The sequence below is a fragment of the Cyanistes caeruleus genome, chromosome 1 (assembly GCF_971803275.1).
Source record: "Cyanistes caeruleus chromosome 1, bCyaCae1.hap1.1, whole genome shotgun sequence".
Taxonomy (NCBI): domain Eukaryota; kingdom Metazoa; phylum Chordata; class Aves; order Passeriformes; family Paridae; genus Cyanistes; species Cyanistes caeruleus.
The window spans coordinates 131,285,428-131,307,739 of NC_141701.1; the positions used below are offsets into that span (position 1 = coordinate 131,285,428).

At 39.9% G+C, this 22,312-nt stretch overlaps 1 protein-coding gene across 14 annotated transcripts in view; it reads right to left on the minus strand.

The window, feature by feature from the left end:
* The window catches only part of ADAM22 (ADAM metallopeptidase domain 22), a 124,930-nt gene that overhangs the window by 63,287 nt on the left and 39,331 nt on the right, over window positions 1-22,312 (minus strand). For all 14 annotated transcript variants that reach the window (XM_086858352.1, XM_086858408.1, XM_086858375.1 and 11 more), the window contains exon 4: window positions 5,990-6,056. In XM_086858352.1, the coding sequence (XP_086714478.1) occupies window positions 5,990-6,056 (67 nt within the window). The remainder of the gene's footprint in view (window positions 1-5,989; window positions 6,057-22,312) is intronic.

The window sequence follows — 22,312 nt, forward strand, 5'->3', positions numbered from 1 at the left end:
ACTGTACAGCACAAACACCTATAATTAGTCCCTAAGCGTGAGAAGTTGCCATTTGTTCTATTTGGTTTTTATTTACTCCATTGGTCAAAAGATAATCAGTTCTCCAGCTGATCCTTCTGCACACTGTAATGCTTCTCAGTTTTGCACCGTTGGCAAATCTCATTAATATACACATACTTTTTTTTACATAAGTCATTAATGAAAACTTTTGATGGGAGAACTCTGAAGATCAACCTTGCAGGAACCCCCTGCTAAACTGTGTCAGACTCACAGGCTCACTGTCAGCTCTTCTTTAGTTAGTTTACTGCTATCACTAAAAAGTAGATTATGGCCTAGATTTGTTATTTGCCATGAGGCCAACAGAGCTCTGCTGAGGGCATAGGAGAGATGAGATCTGGCAACATTACAGGAACCCTTACTCAAAGTCTTCTCTCAAACAAGATAAAGAGTGATTTTTCTGATAATAATGGCTTCTCTAGTCTCTGTACACAGCCAAAAAAGCTCTGCCAGAAACAGGCATATATAATTCCTGCATCATTTATGATTTGTTCCTTTCCGGTTTTCATCAGCAGGTTGTGCAAGTTTCAGGTACACTCACACAGAGCTCCCCACCAGCCCCAGGCTCCAGCCCCCCAGGGCTGAGTCTTCCTGCACTCCCCTCCCATCCTCTGCCAGCCCAGCTGGCATTCCATTTTTCAGGAGAAAGTGCAACCCCTTACAGAAAAGCCTGTTTGGCATACAGGCTCCCCTGACAACTGAAACACCTTCTTCTTTGGTTATAAAATGGTGAGCTGGGGAAGGCCAGGGTCCTGCCATTAGAGTGGTTGTGTGTCAGCCCTGGAGGGGCAAAGGTAAACAGGGAGAACACCCCTCTAGTACAGAGAGAGAAAAGCTCTCCTTTCCACGGACCTTTGCAGACACATGCAAACAGTTCTCAAGGTTTGATGTTCTATTGGTTCACCAAATTCCTGCAATCTCTGTTCCGCCCCCATTTGCCATTTATGGTTAATCCCCAGAATGTTCTCCCTTCCCCAGATTCCTATTGGCCCCAGTTTGCTGCATTGCTCCACCCCCACTACCCTATTGGTTTCCCCAGTCCCTAGCCATGCCTTTGCACCATTTTCCCTTGTTCTGGTTGGACCCTGACCCTCAGCTCCGCCCCTGTCACCCTGTATTTAATCCTGTGCCTTTAGCTCATTTTTGTCTTTGTCCCTGGACCCCTTCAGGGATTAAATCCTTTGGGATATCCAAACAAGGATCCATCCCTCGCTCCTTTGTTGCCAGTTAGTTCTATCAGTGGTGTGCTCCAGGCCCTGAAGGCGAGGTCGCATTTAAGGATTCATTGTGGCACACACCACGACAGTGAGTTACCAAAGCCTGAAGAATAATAAGAGATTCTTCTCAGACAGTGAGTGCCCTAACTGGAAAATGATGGTTAGAAGCACCTTGCTATAAGACTGGAAACATAGCAGTCAAATATTTAAGTTACCTGCTCACTGGTTAAGTGTTTCATCTGGCTGCCCCACAAATTATTGTAGACTTATGATGAGTTTGTACTTGTGGAGATAACAATGAATTATTGGAATGCCACTTGGGATGAGGTCTTATTGAACACAGGCCCAGGTGTGCACAGACACACACTGCCCTCCCAGTCAAGGGACTGTATTTTAACAAGTGCTCAAGCAGAACAAATTTGAAGGAGAAGGTTTAACAGAAAAAGCAGTATCTACCATATCAAGGGTACCCAGACTCCTCTGGTCCTTCAAGATTTTAATATTTTTCTCCCTTATATATAATTTTTCCTTAAAAAGGGCATTTAAAGAGCCCTTCAAATGCACATCATTGCACACACTAGCCAAGGCTTTAAGCACAGCAAGGCAATGAAGAACAATAATTTTCCTCTCTTGTGCAGAATCATTAAAACAGCTGTAAGCTACAATAAAGGTCATCTTGCACATGCTACTAGTCAAACAATGCACACAACATAATGACTGTTTTTGCAAGCTAACAGCTCTGCTTTGCTCTGCAGCATTAAAACACACTTGCCCCAACCACCCCCAGTGGCCAAGCTACAATGATTGCCCCTCTGCTGGGGTCCCCACAGAGCAGGAGGCTGTGCTGGGGCACCCCAGCTGGACAGGACAGCTGTGGGTGCTTTGAAGAAAGCCCAGCGGGCACAGTCTGAGCACCGCAGGGCCCAGCAGTGCGGCTCAGCACAGCTTGGGTCACACAGCCACACAGCATTCCCAACCAGCAGGACAAGCCTGGCCAAAGCTCCCCTGTTAATGCCACAACAGAGAAAAACAGTACCTAGCATTTGACAGGTCTCCATTCATGTTGTTCAGTGCTATCATATGAACATGCTGTGAGGCTGAAGCAAAAAGCAGTGGTTTATGCTGTAATTTTGTGTCCATAATACACATGCTGTGTTTACACCACCACACTAAAGAATTTCAGACTCTAAGGACTGCCTATGAAATAGATTTCTTTCTAGTCATATTTGAACATGCCATCAAAATTTTCTGGTATTTATCTACCATGTCTCTACCTGTGCAAGTTTTCTGACTGAATTATCTTCATGGCTTAATTTTTTTCAGAAAGCAATTTTCTAAGAACTTGTAAAAGTGTCCAACATTTTGGGGGAATACAAGCAGAAACATTTCTTTCTATACACTCTGAAGAGAAAAACTGAAGCATTTTATTGAGAAAATATCACTGAATAGATACCAGTTGTTCCTTCTGAGGGTGAAAAATCCAGCAATGTGAATTACTCAGCACTATAGCTGTTTTTTGCCTTTCATCTCACTGACAGCATCAGTGACAGAATGACAACCAAAAAATAGGGAGAAAGAGAGATAAAAGGACACAGAGATGTATTGCAACAACATTAGGTATACACAGGTTGAATATTGATGTGCTATGAGCATAGGATGATCTGGAATGACACAATCAGGAAAAGGCAATGCCAAGAAGGGCTTTTCTCCTTCTTATTAATTGATTATTCTCTTTGCTACCAGAGGGAATTTAGGCCAACACTGCTGCTTTCCTAGTAGAGACATGATGTACAGTAAAGGAGGATGTGGGGGGAAACACTGAAATAATTCAAACATCTACCTACCTCCTCTTGTTTTTTTTAGGCATTGCACACTGCTGTTGGTTTAATGTCTTAGTCGCTGCCTAATTGTGCCAAATTAACAAGACTCTCTTCTGCAGCAGCTAAATGCTGGCAGAACATAAATGGCTGCAAAAAAATGTGTAACATGTTCCACCTTCACAGTGGTCTAATGTATTAATAAGTATGCAGAAATAAAATGTAATGTTAACTTCTTATGATAAAAAGGTATGTTAAACTGAGGACTTTGTCACAGTAAAAATCCCTTTGCTACTAAAAAGTGGTATTTTTTTATGGTATAAACATTTGTCCCTTCCCCTGCCCCCTCTCCTCTTTGAAGCATCCTCAGTAATGGCAGAAGATTTGTATGTATTTTACAGCACAGGAATTTTTACTAGGAGGGAAGGAGAGGGGGAGGAGTGGCAAAAGTCCACATCACATGAGCCAAGGCAGGATCCACTTTCCAGACACATTCCCAAACTGCTGTGTGTACGTACAGCTGCCTTCACACAGTGGCTCCAAGCTCTTGTCTTCTCCCATATTGCCGATGGCACAGCAGCAGCAGCAGTGATTTGCGTGTCTGAGCAGTCTTGCTTGCACGGAGAAATGCAAGGGGGAACATGTATGTGCTTTAGAAAGCTCCTCTCCAGTAAGAAGGCCAAGAACAGAGGAGGCCATTTCACTGTATAAACAGGCCTGCTCAAAGCCTGCAGCTGGCAGTGGATGGCAGATGGACGTTTTCTTTCTGTCACTGCTGCTCCCACCAAAGCAGATAGAGAGATGTTGCCAGGCCGCCTCTGTCTCTGCCTACAGCCCAAGATAAATTGCACAGAGGTGGGTGAAGAGCAGCATGTTGAAGCAACTGAGAGCAACCTGTCTCCTTTCTGAAATACCTCTTCAGCTTCTACTTAGGAATATGCTGCATAGTAGAGTACATATTTTTTGATTTATTCATAAGTTGCACCCTTTTACTAGCTATTTTTAAATATGTATCTAAGCAATCTGCACAATCCCTAAAATCTAGTATAATTATTATGTTACCATTATGGTAAGCAATTCCCACAGTAATCAAAGGTAATAGATCACCATCATGGATATTTCTTGTCATTGCAATAAGATTTTCAAAACATTTGATGTAAAACCAAAGCCTAGTTTCTCAAATGCAAACAGATACTGCCAGTCTTTTTTAGAAATTATTCAACAGACAAACAAAGCTGTCGAATGAACTTAGATGTGCTCTGAAAAATACTGACTGGTCAGAGGGAACCAGATTTATTTTTAAACAGCTATTGAGTACTGAAATCAGCTTCATTCAGTGTCTGGTATTAAAGTGTACTCAGTAGCCTGCAATTTCCAAAAATCTTTTGTTATCTGAACTTTTATGAAAATGTTCCCATGACTGTGGCCACCAGGCTCTTCTGACATTTTTTTACAGCAGCTGCTTCCCTCCCTCAGATGCAACAAAACAAGCAAAACCCTTATATCCCTTTTCTTAGCATGCTTCCATATGACTGCTCCCTGCAGAACTCCTGGAGCACTGGAATAGCAGGGGCAGAGGAGCCCACCTTGAGGCTGGGAGCTGTTTCACACAGAACATTTTCTGACCCTTTCTCTGAAAGGCCTGGTCCTCCCATCACTTTCCCATTCAATTAAACAGTACTTTGATATGAAGAGGTGCTGATTTCAAACATTTCCTTGCTTGATTATGGCTTGCTCATCAGGAACAATTCAGTGATGGGGCTTGGATGGATTAATTTAGCTAACTTGTATATATATCTTAATGCAGACAAATGGGTTGTTTTGTTCTTATTAATACCAGCTATTATCTTTATTTCTGCTTTGACTCATATTCTGAATCTCAGTCAAGCAAGATTTCTTGACTGCAGAGCAAAGATGACTGAGAAATTAGTCTTTACAATTTAATGGAACACGTATGTGTTTGCCTCAGTCTGATAATGTATGCAGACTATTATCTTGGTAATAGTGGAAGAACAGATTTCCTATTTGCAAATGACAGAAGGGGATAAACCAAGAGAAACTTGCATCATCCAGTGGATAAAGGACTGCTTTGCCCCTTTCCATTTCCACTTTCACACTGCAGAAATTAATGCATTGGTTTTGAATTATTTAGATGACCTCAGATTTAGTAAAACAATTTGGGGGATTTCTTTTAACAAAATGTAAACTTTGAACAAAATTTTACCTAGTATTTACTTGACAGGCAAATTTAGAGTTTCCATTTTGCACATAATACATTTCTGAACACTCTATGTAATCTACAGTAACTGATATAAAAATTATAGTTGACATCTACAAAATAAGTCCTAACAAATAGAGGATCCCCAAGAAAAATCTCCCATGTTGTATGCAAATAACAAAACTCTTCTGCAAAGTCTGTGGGACATTTCACACGTCTTGTTGTCACCATGCCAACAAACACACAGAGAAAGAAACCCACAACTGGTGACCACATACTTGGAAATATTATACAATAAATATTGCTATTCTCAAATTTACAAAGAAGCTCATAACAAACCAACAAACTAGTACAATGAGAAAAGGCTATCTACCAAAACAAAAATATTTTCTTCAATAGGCATCAAAAGTAAAGTATATTTACTAGCAAAGAGAACTACTATGTAGACATTTTTCACAGCTATCATTTTGATATAAACATTAATGTACTAAATCTGACAATGGAGTGTATTTGCCTGTTTTAAAGCTGGAAGTTAGAAAACATGAAACATGCTTGCCTCAGAATAGTAAAACAAATCACTTGAAAAATCAGTTATCTCTCCTTTCACAAAAATATGTGTTTGCATGAACATCAAAAGCCAAGCAAATTAAAAAAGAAAAACAGAAAAAGAAAATTCTTACTTTAACTTCCACTGTCTTCCCACCTTGCTCGATGTGCCTCTCAAGATATTCAGAAGACAGCAGGTCACTGCAGGAAGAAGAAAAAAAGAACCATAAGCCTTGCGCATGTGTTCTTGTACTCCATCTCAGCAAGAACTGATTAAACATTTACATTTGAAAAGGGCAAAACCTGCAGGATACTTTTCCTAAAATGTTCATAAAATTCACTGAAACAACCATCTCCAATGGAGTTACACAGTACATGAAATACACTGATTTTTAACAGCAGAAGGTGGGATAAGGAAAACTGAGGGGAGTTTCTTCATGGAAAGTTCAGAACCAACCACTGACACTGATTGTAATCCAAGAGACTTTTCTATCTGCTGCTAAAAGCAAACGGCACAGAAGTTAGGTGAACTTCAAAAAAAGCAAAAAAACAGAAGTATGGGAAACCAGCTGGAATCTGAAGGAAAATGGCAGCTGTGTTGGCAGATTTCAAAGGACACGATGGCACAACAGTGACATGACCTGGTGAGGCCAACATGGTGAGCTCAGGTCCACAGAGCACGGGCAGGCAAAGCTGTGGGCCCCAGGAGCTGCAGCCCAGGCAGGCTCACAGCACAGCTGTACACACTCCCTGGGAGCCCTGAAGCTTTAGCAATGCCAGAGGAAAAGGCTCTGGGCAATCCCAGCCTCCAAGTACACAAGGACTTGGAACAAACACCAAGGAGAAAGAACAATCAGACCTGAGGCAAATATATATAAATTAAATGCAGACTGTATTTACCAAGCCACTCAAATGCTAAAGCAGTCAAATTATCTTCCTCATAGTTTATCTCAAATTATCTGCCTCATTTTCTAGTCAGGCAAATCAGAGAATCACAGAATTGGTAAGATTGGAAGAGACCATGTTATCTACATCATAAATTTCACTAAGCATGTTCAAAGACTACAAAATTTTACTGAGATTAAATCAGCATAAAGTCTTGCTATTGTTCCACCTCAGTGACAATTAAACTGGAAAAGATAACAAATTGGTAAAGAAAACCTGACAAAAGGCAGGTTGGCCACCAGGGCAGGAGGCAGTGATCATACACCTGCTCAGCATAAGAGGTAAAAATGTAGTATTTCTCCTCCAAACAGCAAAATACCTGAGCTTAGACATGAACTGACCTGATGAGAGAGGGCAGGAGCAGCAGAGCAGCACCGAGGGCAGTGGCTGCTCAGCTTTCCAGAGCTTCTCCCTGGCCAGACAGGCAACAGGACCATGGATGTTTTTGCTCACAGAGACATTGGTGACTCCCCCTGAGTGAGCCTTAAGCAGGACACAGATGGAAATATGGGTCCTTCAATATCATCCCTAAAAATTACCAGCCTGATATCTGTATTAATTACTCAGGCACAAAACCCAGGAGCATTCCGATGAAATATGCTGATAAAATTAAATTGGAAAGCATGAAGAATAAAAAAGATTGAAAAAAACCCCATAGGAAAGACCTGGATGATCTTCGGGTCTAGATATTTGAAATAGGATCAAATTCAAATGTACAAGCAGCAAATTTATGCACTTAAGGGCTGTAGGGAATTTCTATTACATTTTTTGGAGGGCCTGGTTTATAAGGAAGAGAGACATGACCACACTAGTTTCTGGCAAAATGATTTGGCAGATCAATAGAATGTCTTCCTGGAAAACATGACTGTCATCTCAGAATACATCAAAGATGTATTTCCAGTCAAACTGAGGTATGATTAATGTCACTGCCCAAAGGAGATCTTTTTTCAAATACTGCAGACAGGTACTGGACAGCTTTACTTACTAAGTTCCATTACCTGGGAACACAGAGAGGCTCCTGAAGTCTAGCCAAAAATTGAGTTGCAGGTGAATGTGAATACACCACCATCTACACACCAAGATACAAAAGCAACTGATTAGGCTATAGGAGATACTGACAGAACCTCAAAGGTATACGGACTGTCAATGAGCCAGTGGAAACTGGATGATAAAAAAAATAATACTTTGTATCTAAGTGTAAGGGACTCAGGCAACAAAATTAGGGATGCTAACAAATTTCTGAATGGGAGCATCCCTGGGACAATTGTCCATGGAGGTGGGGTTTCCTCTGACTCAGTGAGTTGACAGCTGGTTGCTGCTGGAAGCAGGAAGTCTCAATGCCCCCTCAGCTCTGAACCTGCCTTGTGTCAGCACAAACACTCATCAAAACACTCTCCGTGTCAGAGCTAATACTCATCAAAATACCCTTGGTGTCACCACTGGCATTCATCAAGGTACACTTGGGAGGCTTCAACAAAACCATGTTTTTGCTGCACTGGGTAACTGAAATCCCTTGAGAAGAGCTACAGTCAGCTCCAGAGCTGATGCAAAGGAGGGAATGAGCATCTCTCAATAAGGATGAAAGAGTGAGTGACTCCCTTGGCCACTGCAGAACCAGCATGAACCCCTTTAATTCTGGTCAGGCCCAATATCTACATTGAAGCTTTGCACAGCTGCCTGCACATGAGCCATTATTGAGGAGCACCTAAAAGAGATGCTGTTGAGTTATTGATTATAACACTCTGATTCCTCTTAGAAATGAATATTAAATATTTAGGATATTCATGCCCTGAGAGAAGCTCAAAGACTTCTATGGGGTCTTTTATGCATTTTCCAGATTTAGTAATTTAGACAGATGTTCTCTTAAGATATACTCAGTTTAGCTTGCTGAACTTAGATCATTTCTCAGCATTCACCACACTCTTTCAGCAAAAGTTTATGCTTCCATAACTTTAATAAAGAGTCATTTATAGCTTAGGGCTCTACTTTTACTCTTCATTATTTCAGGGGGACTCAGTTAAACTAATGTCATCCTCCTTATCAGATAGACACAAAGGTTTTTGTGCCAAGAAAGATGCAATAGATTATAAAATGTAAGATAGTAAAGTAAGTATATTGTACAAAGACGGAGATCAAACAGAATGGCTTAACTTGGGGAGGCTTTACAGTTGTATTTGGAGAGATGACAAGGAGAAACACAGGTTCTTTTCATGTGGGTCTAACAAAATTACTGCTTTTTAAAGGACACTGCTGTTAATGTTTTAATGTCCTGGAAGATCATATGTTCTCAAAAATCTGGAAATTGTGTCAGGCATGGGAAAACAAAAACATTGATCATTCTCTGCCTTGTACAACACAAGAATTAGAAGGTAACGAAAGAGGTCAGTAAGCTCAAAACTAATTAAAAAGAATCTTTTCTGGCATAGCTGCTGATTACAATGTTCAACATATTGCAGGAAAGCATGAATGCTAGAGGTCTGTAGCTAGAGGTTCAAGCTGGTAATGGACAAGTTAGTGGATGTGGCTGGGAGCTGCCAAACACACAGACAGTGTACCTAACTCCAAGTGTTGGAGTCCTGGAAAAGAGCTCTGGAGAAGTCTCATACACACTTGCTCAGCTCTTCCCCTTTTCCCTCACCGTGGGCCCTGGGCTACTGGGAGTGGGCAGCTGGCCATGTGCCCCTCTGACCTGGCCTGGGCTCTCTGCCTGCACCGTGCAAGGGTCCTGTTTCTCCTCAGGATTGAACAGTGTCCCATGGCATCCAGCTCCAGGGCTGCTGATGGCCAGACAGCTGCTCTTCTCCCACCCACCACCCCAGGGATGGACACACCCAGCTGTTCAAGTTGTATTTACTTTCAAAGTAGACCAAAAGAACAATTCCTGAACAGGTCCATCCATTTTGTCTTCCTGCTCAGTCCTCACTTTGAGGACAAAAAAGGGCTGGAAACAGCTGGGGAGCTGCTGGCATTCCCACCCCTCTCAAGGACTGTCACAAGTGCCTTGATTCCCAAATTGAGCCTGTCTGGAAGGGAAACACCACGAGGTCACCTGCCTGCACAGCTCCTGGGGACTGAGCCCACAGCTTGCAGACAGACCACAGATCTGAAATGTAGAGACAATTCTAAAGCCTATCTTAAGTGACATGGCAGGATACATCTAAGAATATTTTATCAGTAGAAAAACCCATAAATGAAGTCATGTTATGCTTTATTATCATGATACACAGCACTGAAAATATCATAAAAAACACAACACTCTTGCAGATCCAATAACACAACCAATGCTATTAAAAACAAGCTACAAACTCACCATTATACATAATCTTAAAAACTCAGGCCAAAAGGCATCACCTCCTAGGTGGAGTCATGTTTTGTCTGCAGTAACAGTACAGGCATAAAACTGCTAAATTTTAATAGAAGACCTTCCTTTAAAACAAACAAAAATCTAAATTAAAATACTTGTGAGACACGATTCAAATTATTTAAGCAAAATAATACAATATGCATTAAAATAATATGCATTTCAATATAAATAAATAAAAAACAACTTTCCTGTGGTAGAAATAAAATGGAAATAATTTAGCTTGCCTGCTGATCTATCCTAGAAATCACCTTTGTCAGCTTAAGTGGCAGTTTTAGTATTAATTATAAATAAAACTGACATTTAAAAAAAAAAAAAAAAGATGGTGAAAAAAATCTTAGAAACACAAGGGATGGAGAAAATTGCAGAGAAAAAAAACACCAACACTCTAATTGACAACACTGCAGAATGAGATTTTCAGAAATATTTGCTGAGGCATTGGTACAAAATTTTTGAAAAGGCATGGCAAAAACCATGCATATGTTAAGACTTAAAAATAAAACATTTCACAGGAAAAAAAAAGCACATGTGATCTCTTGCTTTTACAAGGAAAAACACTGCTATGCTAATAATGGCAATTCTCTTGTCAGAGGTCTGTTATTTCAGTGTACACAAATGAAGTATCATTTTGTTTACAGCAGCAGCATTTTTGAAGCATAATCTAAAGTCCATATGAGCCTATCCCATATGGACTCAATAGCACAAGGGCCAGAACAAAAAAAATATGCAAGCTCCTCTCTGTTCTTCCAACCTTCCCAGTCACACAAGAGGCAGAAGCTGGGGGAATTTTAATACAGCATAGACCCCCAACTAAGGAAATTATCCTTATCCGAGATCATGCATATACACACACTTGAATTCTACCTTGAATCAGCTGTAGCAGTTATATATGAGGTTTACCAAAACAAACTTGGGATTTGGAACCCAGGAAAACAGATCATCTTTGGATATAGATGGGTTCCCCAGCAGAAAGAGGCTGTTTCAGGAAGAAAAACAGTTTAAAAAAATGTGGTGGCAAAAGAAAAGAGGACAGAACAGGCCAAGTGTTTAAAGAAACAGAAAGAAAAAAAAACAAGAGATTACAAAGCCTTTCAAGTGGAAAAAAAGGAAAAAGAGGAATTTTTTTTAAAAAGAAAGAGGTTTGCATTTGAATATGGAAAAAAAAAAAAAAGCTGGGAAATATCCCAGTAAACTTAACAAAAACTTTCAAACAGAGAAGAAAAATGCCTATCACCAGCTTCTGAACAAAAAATTAACTCTCCAGATTTAAAAGACTGAAAAGCCTAACAGTTACAGAAGAATAAGAGCAGAAATTATAGGTTGCTTTTTAGAGACCATAGAAAGAATTAGAAAGTTAAGAAAGGTAGAAATAAAGAGAATTCATAAACATAGTCCTAAAGTGTATCTTTGTCAGCATCAGCATTATAAATAAAATAAATGACTGGCTTAATGATAAACTGATATCATTTCTGTGTCTCCTTGATCACTGTAGAAATTCTATATCATTTATTCACCCTCATTTGTCTCCACAACTCTCCATGATGTACACCTGAAATTTCAGGTTAAATATGGTGCCAGACAAGAACATCAAATGAGAGATCTGAGGGAAGATGCATTACTGAAAGGGAAGACAAGGTTTTAGTTGAAATCAGCAGAAAGGTCTGGATGGGCCGAATGCCAGCAGGAAATTACCAACAGGCATATGGAGACCTTCAAGAGAAAATAACAGGTTCAGGGAAATGATGGAGACACTGATAAGAGATAGATGCCATATCAACTGCAGAATTAATGCTAGCCCATGGGGCAGGGCCAGCTGTGAGAGGGCTGCAACATCATCTTGAGAGGGCTGCAGTAAGAGGAATGGGCACTGTCAGGGTACCAGGCACATGAAGATGAGGAAGCTTCCCATAAAATGAAATATTTTACCCCAGTGGTGTACATCCTCTAACAAGTATTAACAGAAATAATAGCTATGGAAGGAGTGGGTATCAGAGGACATTTTTAGTACAGCCCATCTTGTACACCAGGGAAGATAAGGTGAGTTGATTGTCGTAAAACAAAGGGCAAGTGTTGCATTCCAGGGCTGCAGGATCATGTCCAGAGAGGCTGCAGTTACCAGGGACCAGCATGGGACTCCAGTGAGACAGGTTTCTGCTCAGGAAACCATTCATTCAGCACAGGAACAAACTCAGCTCAGACCCAGAGACAGAGAGCTCTGAACGAGGCTGGGTGCTGGGTTTTGTGGGACAGAACCAGGGTGGAATTTAAGGTTGGGGTCTAATAGGGACAGAGCAAGGGAGAAACCCCAGAGGCTCAAACCCAATCAGAACTCCCTGGGCTGCCACCCCATGAGGGTCTGGGGTGGGGCAACTCTTCCCAGGCTCACAGGGCCCATCCTCTGTGGCAGAGAGATGGAATTTACTCTTCCTGGGCTTTAAAGCCACACCTCTCATTTTAACAATGCTTATCTGAAACTAAATCTTTGCCTCCCTGGGCAGGGGGCATCTCACAAGCAAGAAAGTGGAAAACCGGATGAGAGAGAACAGAATGGATGTTTCTGTCTTCTGTCAGTAAGAGTACAGAGGACAATTTGCATTATCTTGCATTACACTCTAGTCCTGTTACATTTTCAGTATCAGCCATGAGTTAACTGAATCATACAGCAAGATAAACTCAAAAAAAGCCACTTAGCTGGCAGATTTCTGTATCTCACTACATGGGACATTTTAATTCTCCTTTATCCTCATGCCTACCCAGAAACCGCCTCTCTGCTCATACATGATCTTTCTTTTCACTTCAGGGGGGATTAACTATCTCCATACTCAAGGAACCAATCTGCTTTAATAGCCACAGCTCTGAAACTTCATCTCCTCCTTCCCATCAAAAGAATTGATGAATTTCTTTTTATGTGGATGGCTAATTTAATTAATGACTGTATCTGTTCAGTTAGCCAAATGGACTAATCAACCAGAATTAGATAGCTTCTCATAGATACAGCAGCAATTTTTGGTGTCTACTGAGAGGAAGGAAAAAAACAACTGAGAAAAACAGAACCAGTTCTTGTCTACACAAATTGAAATTTTACCCCTTTTAAAAATAATCTTACCATACTTTTCTGTCCTTGTTGCAGCTAATATGAAAGAGAGAATGGAGTAAGAAATTTCTTGATTGTTTTCTACTCCTGTTAATTATTTAAGGCTTTCTTCAAAAAGAAATTAGGGACTTAAGAATGCCTTGGGTTCTCAGATGCTGAGTACTACCCGCTCTAAGTCCTTTCCTGGAGTTTAATTTCACATTTCACAAAATTACACAACTTGAATCTCTGATGATGTTTCTTCCAAATACTAACATTTGCTCACTTTTTTCCTTTCCAGGACTTCTCACTTTGATCCCAAATGCTCTGACTTAAAAACACACTTAGTCCTTTATTCCTTAATGCCCTGCACTGTAGTGCAGACTGCTCTGCAGCCCTGCAGGGCCTCCACCTCTGGCTTCAGAGAAAAACTCTCGCAGTTCTGGCTTACGAACAGCATGTGTTTCATTTCTGAATTGGCTTCGTTTCTTGATGGGAAAAGGTTTAAGCAGGTTGAAGACATTCTTCCTTAGTTTCACCAAGTTTCTATTACACACATGGTTCCTATTACTGCATAAAAAAGGAGAGAGTACACAACAATAGCTGCAATTTGCTGTGAAGCAACAGCAGTAGTTGGAAGGCTCAGGCTGGTGTGACCATATCCTGCTGGACCTGCCTTGTGCACATGAACTGCACCTGAAGTGCATCCAGTGCCATTCTACAGTGCCACTCTCAACCTGTATTTACCACACCATGGACTTTTTGGCCTGTCCTTTACAATCTTTGCAATTCAGTTTGAACTCCACTATCTAAATGACCACATGGGCAATTTTATGAGAATGTAATGGTGAACAGATACTGCTTGCATTTTCCAAGGGAAAAAAATTTAGAAGCTTGTATTTAATTTCTGCAGCTAGGAAGAGCCACTTACAAACTAACCATTTACTCATAACAAGTTTCTTACCACTATGTTTTAAGGAAATCTGAATAATGCTCTGTACCCCAGCAAACTAGTAGCAAAACATACCTAAAGTAGCTCTGAAACCATAATTTCAGATTCTATTTTTTGTGGGAACTTGAATATTAACAACATTTTTATTATATTTCTTGCACCAATATTAATATTTCCTAACACAAATATTGAAATTGGCAAATAGCATCTGCTATGATATATAATGAACAGTGGTTTTTTGCAATAAGGCGTTTTAAAAATATTACATGTTGCTGCAAAGGGCACAAATTCAGTATGGCAGTTAATTCATGCTGCTGGTGATGGAGGGATGGTGATTACAGTCTTCTCTTTCAGACAACAGAGAGAGATTTAATCTAGTGTCCTAGCAAGGAAACTGCATACACACACACACACACAGCCTTCCCAGTATCCACAGGAAGACACTGCTACTCAAGATACCATAGTGCTAAAGTAGAGACTTTAACAAGCAGAAAGAGCAGACAGCAGGTGTTTGCAAGATTCTTGTCAGGCAGAAAGGTGAAATGGGATTTTTCTAGCTCTAAACTTCTGTTTTCACAGGCAGAATTGAAAGTAGTTTGGGCAAGGTTCACTTTGCTACTTATCCAGGAGCTTTCCTGACAGTCATGATGGCAATGCAATTGTCAATAAAACCTCACTCTTATTTTTGTTGATGAATAATTTACACCAGTGTTTCTTCAAGCAATTACTTCTTTTTCTCATACAAAAATTTCAGAAATCCTATTAAAATGAGCAGGTATTTTTAGACCATGTTCGTACCCTTACTACAAAGGAGTTTCCTGAATGCAATTTCATTATATTTCAGTATATTTTGCTTATACACTTGTTACTTAAAAGTCAGGATAAAAACAGTTAATTTTAGTATTTGAGAGGATGGTAAATTAATAAGAAAGGGAAGAGGAATGCACACGAGAAGCACAGGCTACACATTTCCCTGCACAAAGGTACTAGTGTGGTCTAATCATGGTTTTTAATATCCCTCTTCATACAGCTAAGCTGTTTATACTACATAAAAATCATTTCCCAAGTAAAGTTACTTGTGATTTCAACCACATTTCAATCCAACCCTCTGTGTATTGTCCATAAATGCTATCTTGAAAAAGAAAAACTGAAAAAGTGAATACATTAGTATTACACCTGGCCCCAGCTTCATGCTATTAAAAACCAGTACACACATTTTGCACAGGACACCTGTTGTCATTTAGTGAATGGACTTTATTAAATATTTTTATTTGGTAGCTTACTTCAATATTTGCCCTCAAATTCTAGTTACTGTATACATGGTCTTGTACTGGAGCAAATATCCAAATCATTCCTGGACTCATGAACATTTCCATGATGCTCTCTCAAAGTATTTGCACAACACAAATACTGAGTCCTCAGGAGAGTTAGCACTTCCCTCAATACTAAAATGCTGTAAAGTATCTCTTTGGTTTGGGTGCCCAGTCTGAAAGTTGACAGACACACATACTGCACAAATACAGTGTCTTTTTCATCTTAACACATTCCAGATGTGTCCTGCTCTGTGCTGCAGTCTGGTCAACTCTGGAGCTTCTGAAGCTCTTCAAGCTGACCCCAAGTATCCTCCTTATGGTACCTGAAGAACAAGGAATTGTCACTACAGCAAAGGGTGAAGGCTTCAATCTGGGGGATGTTTGTCCAGAGCCATGCAGAAAACCCCTGTCAAAGCGACCAGGCAGGCTTTGCACATACACAATTAACAGCCCAGTAAAAGGCAAACTCATTGCCAGCACAGCCTTGCTTCACTCCCAGGCTACTTTACATTGCCAACAAACAGTGTATAATTACAGAAATAAAATTTAAAAATTAATATACAGGAAAACAAAAGGGCCAAATTATGCTCTGCCTCAGTTTCTGCCTTTCATCACCTTCTTCCAAACTCCCCCTCACCGTACCAACCTCCCCCTCCCTGGTCACATTCCTACACCCCCACTACTCCCCAGCCCATCACCCCTTCCTACCAACTAGCATTTCCATGCCACTGCTTCCTCTGTCTGCATGATGCCAAGGAAGACCAGAAAAGGAGTCAGTATCTCTTCAAGAGAGATACAGTTTGGCACCAACATTGAATATACCCCTCTAAAATGTGCACCTTAAATGACAGCAAAGCTTTCCCCTGCTGTGCTGTCGTTTCTTCTATAATCACTTAGGACAATCACCCCCTTAATACTCATGGTTACCTGCTGCTTGAACTTTGCATTTTATCTTGAATATTTGAAAGGTTGCGTGCTCCAATAATCTTTTATGCAGTAGTCACCAAGAAAAATTTCTTATAACAGTGTGGTTTTTATATATGGAGTATTCACATAAATAGACTGAAAACTTACAGAGAAGTTTGGGGTTCTTTTTAATCTAGTGATTGCATCAACTGTTGAGATGTTTCAGTGAAAAAAGACCAGAAAAAAAGGTTACCATTACTTTTATCTTTGTTCACAAAAGATGTTAACTATAGAAAAGAGTATACCTGAAAATAGTTTCAACTGAAAACATTGCAAACCTTAAATATAGGAACTATATATAGATTAGTTTCCAGAAACTATTCTGAAGAAAATATGTTAGAATTTCAAAAAGACAGAAATGGGCTTGAAACTCTAAGATACTGAAAAAGCCTCTTCTTGGTAGAGGGGTTAAGAAAAAATGAGTCATGACATGAAGAACATCTTCAGTGACAGGCAATTTAAAGAGCAAGAAGCTGAAATTCCATCCTGTAGCACTCTAATGTCTCTATTTTGATAAATAAGGTCAATTTTAATAGCATGGATCGTTGTGTAGATCAGAAGTCAGAGGTCTCACACTTCAGTTGGGGGTGAACCAGGATTTTAGCCTGAAACTAAGCAAGAAAGTCAATCACACAGTTAAGAAAGACAAAGAGAAGTCTCTTGAAGAAGGAGGCTGCATTACTGGGAAAATATCTCAAAATATCCACACATGACAAATGACACAAAAGCTTGTGAAATAAAATTCATGGAACATGTTAAAAATGAGTGAAGAGTGGGTAAGACAAGAGTCCCTTAACCACTGGATCCTCAGGAGCCGGATTCTGAGACAACACTAATCACTTAACCCCAGTCCAAGAAATTATCACAGCTCCCTCAAACTTACAATCATCAATCTTCATTTAGCATACACAACTACCAGAGTACAGCTAGCTTCAGAGAAGCAAAAAATCCATTTCCTAATGCTGTTCCAAGTCAAATTTGTCTGGCTTGCCAGATGGCTGTGGCGTTGCTGATGACCCAGCAGGTTACTTTGCCTCCCTGTGTGCTGCCTACCAGTAAATCATCCTCTCTAAACTCAAAAGGCTCTTCAGTTTGAAGAGAGGAAGGGGTAAGGATGGGGGAATATGACAGAGGTTTACAATAGCATGTGAGCCATAGACAGAATTAATGCAAAGCTGTTATTCTCCTAATTCCACATTAGTAAAACATAGAAGTACTTGAAGAAATTAGAAGACCAATTTAAAACAGATCAAAGAAAGTACTATGTCACACAACAAGTCGTGAATCTCTGCACAGGAGGCTGCACAGGCAAACAGGAACAGAAGATATCTGAAAGGGACTGAAATCATGGACAACGACCTCATAAACAGGTACTTTATAAAAGGCACACAGAGGGATGCCTTCTGGCATCTCCAACCAGTCATGGATGTTATGAGGGTGACTGGAGTGGAACTTGAAAACGGCCCAACACATGTGCTCTTTCACAGCATTTCCCATTCCCAGTGCCAGGACAGATGGACCACTGGTATGACACAGCTCTATTTCTTTTGTGTTTAATCACTGTTTCTTAGTCACTGTTTCTTAGGATGAAATGAATACAGTAATTTTGTGTTTTAAATTTAATTTCCTATCCCAAGTCGTTTTCTGAAAGTGAGAGAAAATACATTTATGCTTACAGGAGGCAAATTATTTTTCCATCTATCAGCACAGGATTGCTTTTAAACACATGGTCCACATACACATCATGTAACCTGCAATAGGTGTACATAGCAACATCACCCTGCTGGCTGCATCCACTGCAGAGACTGCTCCACATCTGTAACTGGAGATACATTTCTGTAAATGCAGCTATGACAGTTCTCCATCTGCTGCTTCATGCTACAATTAAATTCACACTGGTAATCCTACAGCAAAACTCCTGCAGATATCTCTCCCTTTTCTTATGATAGATCTCACATCCTTCATACCTTAAGACAAGCTTTATACCTCTGTATACAAAATTCCTCATGTTCACACCCCTAAAGACAACAAAACTCTGTATTAAGACCAGTTATGCTGGTAGGTGGCATAACTTGGCTGATTTCTAAGCAGTAAGAAAGGGAACAGGATGAAATCCTTGGCATCACTATTGGTGATCATATATCCACCTAAACTGGTGCACTGGGTGGTAAAAGAAGTTAAAAATAAAATTCTAGAGTTGGTAGCTAGTTCAGTCACACAGAATTGGTAGAAGTTCACATTTGACTGATATTCTGCTGCTACCATCCATTTCTTCTACACACACATGCATGTATACATATACATATATATGTATATATGTATCTCCTATATGTATATATATATATATAAACATACAGAGCTCCTCTATATGCTATATATCCATATAAATTCATATAGGATAGAATTTGCATCCCTAGGAGGCATCTGTCAACAACAGACTATGCATGAGACATCCAATGTGCTTGTTTTCTCTTGCTCCTTCATCACACCTTCTTCCTATCCCTTTATTCTAATCTTTCATGTCATCCTCTCTTAAATCAGGACCAGTCCATAGCTTTGCTTGCAGATCTGTCTTTTGGGAGAATTCTAGTTCAAATTCGAATTATTAGAAAATTGCAGAGTACATGTTCTCTTTCTTGACTCAAACACAAACCACATTGTTTTATCCTGCATACCCACTACTCTGTCTAATGTGCTAGCAGACATTTTCAGCATTTGACATGATTTATTCAGTCATGCTCAAAAATAGACCACCTGTAACTTCTCATGCTGCTACCTAAGCCATGGTTTAAATTTCAGAAGGTCCGTATCCCAGGATGGAAAAACTGGCAAGGTCAAAGCAGATCCAAGTATATTGAATTCTTCTCTCTTCCTGAGCTTTAAATCTGAATCACCACCTCCTTAAATCTCCAGAATGCTTGCCACAACGAAGCAGGCTTATGATTCCAGCAGACACTCAAAATTTTCTTTTTTGTGAGAATCCAATCCTTATGACTATTTTATCTTTTCCTGTACCCTCTCATGTTCCAGCCATGGCATGACTATGGACAGAAACATTATACACCCATTTATAATAAGAATAGATTTTTAAGAAATATCTTATTTATTATCTATTAATCTTATCTATTTTTATCATAAAGTATTCTCTTCAAAATGAAAAGGGATCTTCATACTTGAGTGTGCCAGTTCCAATCACAGCTTTTCAAAGAAATAACCTCTTCACTTAGAGGTTACTTACCATTCCTTTTTCTTTTCCAGGACTGTCATATTTTCTGTAGGTCAGGCTGTGCACTTGGCTTTTCAGACCTGGGCATTCTTTGCAATCTGGCAACTATCTGGCATCAAACAGTTCCATTTTGAACTTGGTACAGCAAAGCACTACAGTGATGGTGCAAAGTGCATCCTGCAGGAGCAGATGAAGTGTGCAATCAATTCCAGCAGATGCAGAAGGAACTTCTGGCATATATGTCTTTTATTCCTCCAAGTTAATGACTTTGCAAACAGCTGAATAAAACCAAGATGAAAACCTAAGTCTGTTTAGAAAGAGTTAATTTTCACAAAGCAACTGCATAGCCAGCTTGTCCATTAAAAATAAACAACAAATGTCTAAAGGTGCAGAATAGCTGCAGACCCTTTTAAATGCTACATAGTGTGTTAGAAAGCCTTGAAAGAACAAAAGAATTTCCCTGAAGAGCACAGAATAAAGTATTCCTCCCAGAGCCATAGACTCTAATCCTGAATGACTCCTTCCACAGAGCACCTCATCACAAGGCCTCTAACAGCCTCCTCAGCAAGAGACACGGGACAGAGACCTCAGTGAAAGCCACCACTCCTCTTTGCAGTCCTGTCCTTTTGCCCACTCACAAATGCAGAAGGGGATGTGAAGCACAGCTGGCTGATGGGGTCTGTAGCTGGCAGCACACCTGGCACCTGCAGAGCCACCCCCTCAGCTGGGGACACGGTCACAAGCCCATGGCTCTAGCTGTGATCTGCCCTGAACGTAGAGCGGCCTCTAATTAAAATGTTAATTCAGTGAATGACGAGTCTGAATTTGACCAAGCATTTTTACAAGAAACCTACTTTAAAAATTCCTGTCATCTTTGCTTGGCAATCTCAGTGATGTGCTCACACTGTTCTAACAAAAGAACTGCTCCAGCTCCTCACTTGTCCTCATCCTGAGGTAATCCAGTGTCCTAAAGGAACCTCTGCAGCAGAACAAAGATATAGAAGGACTTTTTAAAAGAGACAAGGAAACCATCCTCCCCTTTCTTCGCTTGGCTGAGCCATGGGGAAACAGGGCATCCAGCTGGGAGGTTGGTCCCCATGAGATGCCTTATTCCACAATCAGCAGAGAGAGAGAGAGAGAGGAGTTGTTCACAAAGGCAAGACATTACCCTCTCACAAGCCCTGACCACCCTCTGCAGGAGCCCACGCTCTCCCTGCTGGCTACAAATATCCTGGGAGATTCACTTCCTAATTTAGGCACCTCTGAAAATCAGGCAAGGGAATACTCTGGGAATACAAGCCAGCACCTCAGCAGAAAGTCCAAGAGCCTCTCACATCAGTTCTTAGGGAGCATCATGTGTGGTTTTGACAACAGTATTTTAGATAAAGGGCACCACAGGTCATACCTACAGCTCACACTGATATGCACATGTTCAAGACTGTATTTTCCTTCTCAGTACAACAATGAATAAGGATATCCTTATTATCATCTTTAGTACGTATTTATAGAATTTTGCTCAGTACTTTAAATTATTTATGTTTCTAAAAATAATTCTCCTAACATGTCATGTGTTGCTTATAATAAAAGCTGGATTTAAGATTCAAGTTCTGGAGTGTAGTGAATTTGATAAGCAATCATCAGGGACACTAATGTGGCTTGCAGAACAAGAAAAAGCCTTCCAAAAGCTCCACATTATACTGTAGAATTTAATTCTGAGCTAAAATACAAATTAGAGCTAACCAATCTCCAGGAATGCTAATGGCTTTTAAGTTAGAAAACATACAGGGTTATATATGCATATTTTTATACACCCAGACTTTTTTTCCCCCTTAAAAAAGACAAAAAACAAACAAACAAAAAATGAAAAAAATAAAAAAAATAAAACAGAGCAAGATACATTTACAATTTAGTTCTATTACCAATTGATCAGTTCTGTAATGCTTTCTCATGGGAATATTTTCAGTACATCTGGTAACACTGCTAGTACAACTGAAATCTGCAGCACTCTATCTTAATATTTGGAGATGAGAATTAAACTGCAATTCAGAAAAATAAATATAGCTGGTTTTTAAATAAAAAAAGACAATTGCATTGATGAATATTTTCTTCCAAGCTTATTGACTCTGCATATAACTATCAGTGTTTGGGGAGGGGTGATGTAATCTCAAACAATGATTGCCATAATCAGAAACTTACAGAAAAGGTAATTCAGAAGTAAAGTGACTAAGTTTATGCAATGCTTTCACAAGAATAAATGCATTTTCCCTTTACATTTGTTTTCCTTATGGACCAGCAATGTTTGAAGGTGGAATCAACTATGTCATATAGCAGGTAGAGAATTAGAGTTAAGGACAGATAGCAAGATTCTGAGACACCTCTGATTCCCTGAAAACATACCTTTTAATAAGTGCTAGCCAGGAATTTCCAAAAAATTGTTTCACAACAAAAAAGTTCCTCCAACTTTTCCAGAGTGAAACCTTAATCCAAAATGTAACAGTTAAAACAATTTTTTTCTTTCTTTTTTCTTTTTTATTTTTTTCCCAGAAAGTACCTCTATATAGCCAGAGAACTAACTCTGTACACTCACATTCAAACACCCAAACCCCTGATTTGCTTGACTC